We start from the raw sequence: 9,453 nt of genomic DNA, 5'->3' as shown, positions 1-9,453 counted from the left end.
TGGTTTGTTTTTTTGTTTCATTTGTGTTTTATCCAAAGAAAGAAATTTTTGAATTCTGATAAATAGTTGAGGAATGCAATCACTTGTTTTTCCTGAGATCGACCTGAGGAGTATTTATCTTTTTGTTTATCTAGAATGGAGTATAGAGACAAAGGATCTCACATGGTATTGTCTTAGAGATCTCTTTAAAGAATTTAATATATGTATGATTTTAATAAAACTTAATTAATTAAATTTGAGTGTATTTGTCAAAGATTTTGCAAACCCTCATTGGAAGGAGATTGTGAGCTAAAGGATTATCTTCAAAAGAAATGTGGTTAATCAAATGCTTCTTTCATTATGAACAAAGTTGGTATATATATATTTCAGATAAATAATATAATTGTCCACAAAATTATTTATATTAATTAAATTGTATTATGAAAACATGGTCTAAGTCAGCATAAAAAATTTGTGAAGTCTTCATACCTTTGACGACGGTAAAAACAGATAAAAAGGTTTGAATTACATATTGTAAAATACCTATCATTTTGATCGTAAAACTAATTTTTTAATGGAAGGAGACTGTGAGCTATAAAAGATGGAAGAAGAAAGGATTGGTGGTAGAGAAAAGCATGAAGAGATAAGATAAGAGATAAGACTTTGGTTTTCTGCTCCTCTTCTTGTCTGAACAACACACCAAAGAAGCAAAACAAAGGTGAGTGCAATCTTCCATACTTTCAGAATAAATCATATGCAACTATTTCTGATGTTTGGATTTCCATTTCAATGAATTCAACTATCTAAGACACAAAACGATAAGAAAAAATATTGTAACTTTTACAAAAAAATCAAAAATTCGAAATTCCTCATATATTTAAGTTCACATTTTGTTTTTCTTGTTTTTTTAAGCATATTTTTAATTTTTGACATCATCAAGTCGACTAAGACTAAAACAATATAGGGATAACTTGACTCAGGTTTTTTTATTGGTATTAATAAGAATTATTTTTTTATTTAAAGTTATTAGAATATTTTTTAGGAGAACACTACTATTTCTTACTCAATAGTAGTTAGACTTTTCTCTCTCAACGTCGAGGAGAGTATTTTCTTTGGAGTGCATATTAAAATTTTTTATATTTTATGAGATTTTTCTTGCAATTATAATATTTTAAAAGATAAATTTTTTAAAAGTTTTAATTGATAGATAATTTCTTCATAAATAATTATTTTTTATAAAATTATAAAATTTATAAATTTTTTTTAAATTTTTTTTGTAAAATTGTTTTACACAAAATATTTGGTAAAAAAATTGATAACAATTTATTGTAAATTATTTTTCATAACAAAATTTCTACATATTTTAAAAAAAAATAATAAAAAAATTAATAAAAAGTATGTGTTTGTTATAGTAGTATGAATTAATTTTTTTTCAATTAATGTTTATCAGGATTATTTTTTTTGTCCAATGATCTTTCTTATAATCAAGAAAGATGTTATTTTTTGTCAATAGTTTTTAGCATTTTCTTTCTAATGTTAATTGAAAAACTTTTGGCCAAACATTAATTAAGATTTTTTGTCTCAACTGAAAAAAAATTTCGGCCGAGATTAACAAAAAAATCTTTAACCATTATCATCGTATAATTTGCCTTAATCGATATCAACCTAAATAATTGTACATCAAGTGAAAATAATATCGGTTAAATCAACTGAGAAAAGGTTTTGTAAATATAACCTAAAAAAGTTTTGATATCTTTGACAAAAAAATAACATCAACTAAGATTAAACATGTTAAAATAGATTAAAATTTTTGAATCAATTCGGTTCATCGGTTCGAGTCAAATTGTTATAAAAAGAATTTATAAATTTAAGAATTAACAAAAGTAACCTGACTTATTAAGAATTCAATTGATTCATTTGAGTTGAACCTAATAAAATTGATCCGCTCACCAACTCAAACATAAATTTCTTAGATTAACAAAGGTGCTCCAAGCCAATATTGAAATATCATATTTGATCACTAGGTGGTGATTGATCTTGGATTTTTATTTGGTACTTGATCAATGGAAAGAGAATTTTCGCTTCACATGAACGGTGGCGAGGAAGAAAGAAGTTACGCGAACAACTCCTCAATCCAAGTATTATCTATATCTTCACAATATAAATTTAATAATGTTTACTATATATTTTTTTTTTCTTCTATACTGATCTACTTTCATTTTATTACAGAGAGCAATAATGCTTAAAGCCAGATTCATGCTTGAAGAAGCCATAAAGGGAATATATTGTCATTCTTCTCCAAAGTGCATGAAAGTGGCAGATTTAGGTTGTTCTGTGGGACCAAACACTCTTCTTGTAATGTCAAATATTATCGACATTGTTCATGCTACATGTATTCGTTTCAATCATGAACCACCAACATTCCAATTATATCTCAATGATTTATTTGGAAACGATTTCAACACCATCTTCAAGTCACTTCCTGATTTCTACACCAAATTGGTGCAAGATAAGGGTCACAAGTCTGGTTCATGCTTTCTCAATGCCACTCCTGGATCCTTCTATGGGAGACTCTTTCCTAGTAATTCTATAAACCTATTTCATTCTGCTAATAGTGTGCACTGGCTCTCTCAGGTTTCTCATTTTCTTCCTTAAAGCTTATTCATATGTTGTGATAAAGAAGATTAAACATGTTTGATTTGTTTTGGGTTCTTATTTATAGCTTATATGTTGATTATGTACAGGATCCATTTTTGGGATTGAGTAAGGAGGCACTTAACAAGGGAAACTGTCACATACTTACTACAAGTCCTCCATCAGTATACACAACATTCCTTAAGCAATTCCAAAAAGACTTTGAATTGTTTCTGAAATCACGTTCGGAAGAACTTGTTCCTGGAGGAGCAATGGTGTTAGTGTTACTTGTCAAAACTGAAACTCCTAGAAGAAGCCTTTGGGAAGCTGTTAGTATAACACTTACTGACATGTTCTTAGAGGTAAATAATTTTTTTTTTATTAATACTAGTGGTTGTCTCTTGGAATTAATAGCCTTTGAAATATAAGGCATATACACTACAGGGTTTGGTAGAAGAAGAAAAAATAGACTCCTTTAACATACCAACATATGAAGCAACAATGGAGGAAATAAGACACGTGATTCGAGAAGAAGGTTCATTTTTTATTCAAGAATCAGAGATTGTCATCGTGCCTTGGGATGAGGGAAGAAATGAAGATGGTGATGAGTTTTCTGTTGATGAAAATATAAGAGCTGAATTCATAGCGAGCTACGCAAGAGCTGCAATGGAACCTCTCTTAGCTGCAAAGTTTGGTACAAAAATTATGAATGAATTGTTCATTAGGTTTCGAAAGAAAGTTGTCGAACTAATGAAGGTGGAGAGATTGGAATATGCTAATTTGATGATATCTCTTACGAAAATTTGCTCATAGATGTATTCGAATAGTTCTTTTGTAGTTTAGTTTCGGTCTGGTGAAATAAAGTTAAGGATTATGAAATAGTATGGGGAATTGTTAAGGGTAAGTTGGTGTAGGACTATGCTTGAGGCTTGTTCCATGACAATTTAAGGGTACCAATATAAGAACCGAATTCATAGCGAGGTACATAAGAGCTATAATGGAACCTCTGTTATCTCCTAACTTTGGTGCAAAAATTATGAATGAATTGTTCATTAGTTTTGAAAAGAAAACTGTGCAACTAATGGAAGAGATTAGAGTACGCTAATTTGATGATATGTCTTACTAAAAATTGCTCATAGATTTGTAATACATATATAATTCTTTATAATATGTATCACTTTGGTGTGTGCCATAAATCTTTATAATAGAAGATGACGTACGCCAATAAATTATATTTCTATAAGTATATTGTTTACTAGTTGTGTTTATTTATTTATTTATTTATTTATGTTTGTGTAAGTTATTTTTAGTTAAAAAATGGATAGTAAATGCATTAAAATTAATTATTTAAGAAATTATGGATATTTACAAAAGAGGAGCAAAGTTGGCATGCGGACACTTTTAATATACTAATCGCAATTAAAAAAGAATTTGAATGAACGTCAATTTGTACAAGTCACGTGGACACTTGGCCATTTTTATACATGTTACATGCCAATTCCTTGTATTTTTATTTAAAATTTTGTGCAAGTTTTATATGTCAAATATCAAATTTTTATTATATGTTAAATATGACATTTTTATGATGTTAAGTGCCATGTTAATGTCACGTGAAAAATTAGTAACATGTGTCATCAGTATCATATAATGTTAGTGTCACGTGAAAAATTAGTGACATGTTACATTAATGTCAATTTCACATGATAATATTTTAAATTCAAATCAGTTTACATATTTGAAAATTTGACTCAATTGAATATTTCTTTTTAAATGAAGCGATATGGTTTCCGGGACCAAATTAGTCATTAATCCTAATTTCAACTTAAATATATATCTATATATCAAAATTATCTTTTATATCAAAATAATAAAGACCAAATTACTCCATGGTCCATCTTCATCTAATTATACATCCTCGTCAACCCGTTCACATAACTTATTTAATTATTAATTTTTGTTTCACCTACATCATACCCCAAAGACTTCCTTGTGCCTCTTATTTAAATCATTTTTCAATAACTACATCATTTTCCAAAGATAAGCCTTGGTCCAGAAAGATCCTTTCGTTCCTTAAAAATCAAATTTTATGTTCTGATTTAAATTTTGCTGGTGGGAGGGTCGTAACCTTATTTAATGCATTCATTGTGGGAGTTGAATTGAATCCAATCCTTTTCTGTATATATGTATGTGTGAGAGAAAGATATTCATATAGATCATGGCTTCATTTCGTGCATCAAATGGAACAGAACTTTTGGTTCACATGAATGGTGGCAAAGGGGAGAGCAGTTATGCAAATAACAGTTCGCTTCAAGTACCATCTTCTATCTTCATATTAAATTGTTTCATTTTCTTCTATATTCATCTAACTTTCATTTTAACTTCATTGTTGCAGAAAAACCTAATGCTTAAAGCCAAACACATGCTTGAAGAAACTATAATGAAACTCGATTGTCATTTTTCTCCGAACTGCATGAAAGTGGCAGATTTAGGTTGCTCAGTGGGACCAAATACACTACTTTTAATATCAAATGTTGTTAGCATTGTTGATACTGCATGCACTCGCTTAAACCGAGAACCACCTACGTTCCAATTTTATCTCAATGATTTATTTGAAAATGATTTCAATACCACCTTCAAGTCACTTCCTGATTTTTATACAAAACTGCTACAAAATGAAGGAAACAGGTCTGCTTCATGCTTTATTAATGCCACACCTGGATCCTTCTATGGAAGGCTCTTTCCCAGTAATTCCATAAACCTTTTTCATTCCTCCAACAGTCTTCACTGGCTTTCTCAGGTTAGATAAATAAGTTCACTCTTTCTTCTCCTCTAAGTCGACCAAAACCATTTTTGTCTTAGGTTTGTTTTTGTTTCATCTCATATTTTTGTCGTAGGATCCATTATTGGGGTGTAAGGATGTAGCATCCCTTAACAAGGGTCATTGTCATATAGTTAGCACAAGCCCTCCTGAGGTACACAAAGCTTACCTTAAGCAGTATCAACAAGACTTCAAATTGTTTCTGAAATCACGTTCTGAGGAACTTGTGCCTGGAGGAGCAATGATCTTGTTGTTCCTTGGTAATCAGGAAAATCCTAGAATAACAGGTTGGGAAATGATTAGTCTAATACTCAATGAGATGTTCTTGGAGGTAAAAAAAAAAACAGTTTTTTATTTTTATTTTATTAATTACTATAAGGGTATCTCTTCAAACAAATATTAGGTCTATATGTGTTACAGTTTATAATAAATAAAAAAATGCAGGGTATGATTGAAGAAGAAAAATTGGAGTCCTTCAACATACCAGTGTATGAACCTACTGTTGAAGAACTCAGAAATGTGATTCAGGAAGAAGGGTCGTTTTTCATTCAACGATTGGAGATTTTAATCTTACCTTGGGATGACGGCATGAGTGAAGGGAGTGATGATATAAAAGCAGAACTAATGGCGAAGCATGTAAGAGCGATTATGGAGCCTCTAATGTCTACAAAGTTTGGTGCAGAAGTTATAACTGAAGTGTTCGTGAGGTATCAGAAGAAAGTTGTGCAACTAATGGAGGTGGAGAAGGAGAAATTGGAGTTTGCTACTTTAATGATATCTATGACAAAAAATGCTTGAAGTGGTGTTTCAATACATTTTCCCAGTTAATAAAGTTATGTTATGTTTGGTTGTTCCTTAAAAGATATCTGTTATTGTTGTATGCAAACAAGAATATTGTAACAACAGTGATAAATCAAAAAGGTGAAAATGTTTTCGTTGATCATGAAACCAAACATTATGTTTGATACATATATTACTTAAACAAATCGAACACGATCCTACCACCTAACTGGTATGGGTCACCTGTGTAACATAATTACAAAAATAAAAAATAAACATATCCAAGGTATGGGCCATTCATTATTAGAAATCACCAACATTTACAGAACATTATATATATATATATATATATATATATATATATATATATATATATATATATATAAAAAGAAAATTGCATATTTTAGTTCTTACATTTGACAAAATTTGATTTTAGTTTTGTATTTCTTTAAAATTTGTAAATTTAATCTTTTTCAAATGTTCAAAATATTTGAAATATTGAAAATAAAAAAATAAAAAATCACTTAAAAAATCTGATCTAAGGTTATAAGAAAAAATTGTTAAAATTTAGTAATTAAAAAATATTTTTCATTTTAACATTTAATAACATTTTTTAGGTATCATAGTTACTAGACAAACTAAATCATATATATGAAATTACAAAATTAAGTTCGTCAAATTAAAACTTAGAGACTAAAGTCAAGTTTTGGTGTGTTGAGAATGAAAACAATTAAATTTTCAAATAAATGAAAGTAATTGGAGTCAAAATATGCCTGCGTTTATGATTCATGTAGAACTACATAATAAAAAGTTAGTGAAAAGATAGGAATTCACTTAATTTTATTCATCTATACATTAATGAATCTATTTCTATATAATTGAGAGTTATAAGAATGAGACATAAATCATTTCAACAAAAGAAAAATACGAATTCACCACCTTAATATTTATATATGTTACATCTAAAATCTTTTAAGCGTGTGGATTATTTTATTTTGTATTTTTCCAACATATTAAAAGTATAGAAAATAGAAGCATATTTTTCTTACAATAAAGTTACACAACACAAAATTGACGCTATATTTTTTTAACAACTTCGTGACTTATTACTCCAGCTGTAACATTTTTAAATTATAAAAGAATGGATAATAATATTTTAACTCTTTTCTTTTTTTACCTACTTTTAATCTATCATTCTCATCACTCTTAAATCATCACATCAAATCATTATAAAAAATTAAAATAGATTATCTAAGAGTGATGAATATAGTAAATTAAAAGTAAATCAAAAAAAGTTAGTTAAAATATATTTTTCTAAAAGAATTGTATAATAGCAGCATTGTTAAGCAATTCTTACGGTGTAACATATGATTTAATTCACATCATTGTTGTCAAAATTGAGTAACAAGAACAAATGGATAATTTGTAAAAATTTGCAAAACAAGTTAATGAAATGTGTGAAATAAAAGTGAGATATAGGATAAAAAAGATGAAAGTATAACGGAATGAAAACTGCCATTAAACTAATTGAGTTTATATTGATTGAATTTCTCACATGAGAGAGTTCAATTTATCAATTTCGCCTGACATGATATTATGATTAAGAAAATTGTGAGTCATTATCCTTCAAACAGTAGTCCTATAAACTAAGATTTTGATTTCATATTTAAAATCTCATATAATAGAAATTACTTAAAATACTTTCATCTTAAATCTTAACCATATAAATTTGCATTTAACTTCATTCCATACTTAATTAAATTGTTTCTATTTATTGATATAAGATATCAAACAATTACTTTCAATCTCAAAACCTTCAAAAAATAGTTTTATAATTTATTTTATTTATATATATCAAAGAGCAATATTTTAAAGTAAAATAATATTTTGACAAAATTTAATTTGACAAATTTTTACAAATAATTATTTTTAATAAAAGAAATCTTTAAAATTTTATTGTTTTACTTTTGTAATTTCTAAAAATAATAAAAATTACTCTATTTAATAATTTTGTCAATTTAATCACCAAAATATATTTACTACAAAAATCATTTTACTATTTTAAAATATCGCAGAATTGTGAACAGTATGAATGTTCCAACTAGTTTTAGGGAGAATTGCAATTATCACAACCAAAAGTGGATTTGTACGATATGACGCCGCCAACTATTTAAAGTGATATTTTTGAAATTGTTTTTCATACAGAAGTAGTAAAATATGTAATTGTGAACAAATATCAAACATCATATCAAAGCAATATACGAATGTTCCTTTAAATCAATCAATATATATTTCATTTTATGTTACTTTAGATATACAAATGTTTCTTTAAATCCATCGATATATATATTTCAGTTTATTTTACATTAGAAATAATTGAATTAAATTGTAATAGTTAGTCAAAATAAATGAGTTTCACGATTATTAAGCATACAATAATATTTTATCTTGACTATTTATTCATTAAAATAATCAAGATTATACCTGTATTACAATATAATCAAAATTTTACTTATTATAAGTTTTATTATTCTTCGAGAATAATTCAAATTAATTGTATTATATATGTTAACCATAAGAAAAAATAATAATAGAATATTAAAACCAATAAATATAAATAAATAGAATGAATCGGTCGTGTATGACTAGAGATTATTATATATAATTAATTAAACATAATTAATGCTTAATCGAAGATAAATAAAAAAACTAATAAATTAAATCAATAAATATTATAAATAATATAAATTAATAAAATAAAATTAAGAACACTTCACCGTAAATAAATAAGTAAAATAAAAATAAAAACACTTCACTGACTAACTATATAATAAATAAAGGCTTAATTATTTTGTAAGTTTTCAATAAATTTGAAAATTTTCAATTGAGTTTCTATTAAATTTATTATTTTTTTTAGTTTTTAGAACAAATGATTAGATCGAGCACTTATCACTTTTTACTAGACCAAAAACTATAATCATTAATTAGGGTGTAATTTTTTTTACTTTAAGAGTGTAATACAAGCCTAAGCGTCATGATTCGATTGTAACCCAGTCCACTTGACCTCTGTCACGAGACAATTGATGCCACCTACAACAATCCCACAACAATATTATTATATTGTTATATCGTATATCGTCACACTTGTTTCATACTTTTATATTGTCTTATCGTTATATCGTCATATGTTATATCATTATATCGTTGTATTATTATATTATCATGTCATCATATTGTCGTAT

The 9,453-nt window shown here is 27.2% G+C and overlaps 2 protein-coding genes across 3 annotated transcripts; both read left to right on the top strand.

The window, feature by feature from the left end:
* The first annotated feature begins 611 nt into the window (after nucleotides 1-611).
* LOC114182966 (S-adenosyl-methionine 4-1-methyl-2-pyrrolidinyl-3-oxobutanic acid methyltransferase-like) lies at nucleotides 612-3,633 on the top strand. Of its 2 annotated transcripts, none has more exons than XM_085673575.1 (5): nucleotides 612-697; nucleotides 2,004-2,117; nucleotides 2,209-2,613; nucleotides 2,724-2,975; nucleotides 3,058-3,633. In XM_085673575.1, exons 2-5 carry the CDS (start codon nucleotides 2,043-2,045, stop codon nucleotides 3,424-3,426), a joined length of 1,101 nt encoding a protein of 366 aa, XP_085529701.1. In that variant the 5' UTR covers nucleotides 612-697; nucleotides 2,004-2,042; the 3' UTR covers nucleotides 3,427-3,633. The 2 variants fall into 2 exon arrangements, with proteins under 2 accessions (XP_085529701.1, XP_085529700.1); XM_085673574.1 differs by having other exon boundaries at nucleotides 3,043-3,633.
* A 1,034-nt stretch (nucleotides 3,634-4,667) lies between these two features.
* Nucleotides 4,668-6,369, top strand: LOC114186201 (S-adenosyl-methionine 4-1-methyl-2-pyrrolidinyl-3-oxobutanic acid methyltransferase-like). Its single transcript, XM_028074243.2, has 4 exons — nucleotides 4,668-4,924; nucleotides 5,006-5,410; nucleotides 5,508-5,762; nucleotides 5,876-6,369. Exons 1-4 carry the CDS (start codon nucleotides 4,829-4,831, stop codon nucleotides 6,227-6,229), a joined length of 1,110 nt encoding a protein of 369 aa, XP_027930044.1. The 5' UTR covers nucleotides 4,668-4,828; the 3' UTR covers nucleotides 6,230-6,369.
* Nucleotides 6,370-9,453: the final 3,084 nt, after the last annotated feature.

Source organism: Vigna unguiculata, chromosome 5 (genome assembly GCF_037176805.1).
Source record: "Vigna unguiculata cultivar grain cowpea cultivar isolate G323 ecotype 2 chromosome 5, ASM3717680v1, whole genome shotgun sequence".
In the NCBI taxonomy this organism is placed as follows: domain Eukaryota; kingdom Viridiplantae; phylum Streptophyta; class Magnoliopsida; order Fabales; family Fabaceae; genus Vigna; species Vigna unguiculata.
Note: the sequence above shows the minus strand (reverse complement) of the source record. Positions and strands in the feature narration are given on the sequence as shown.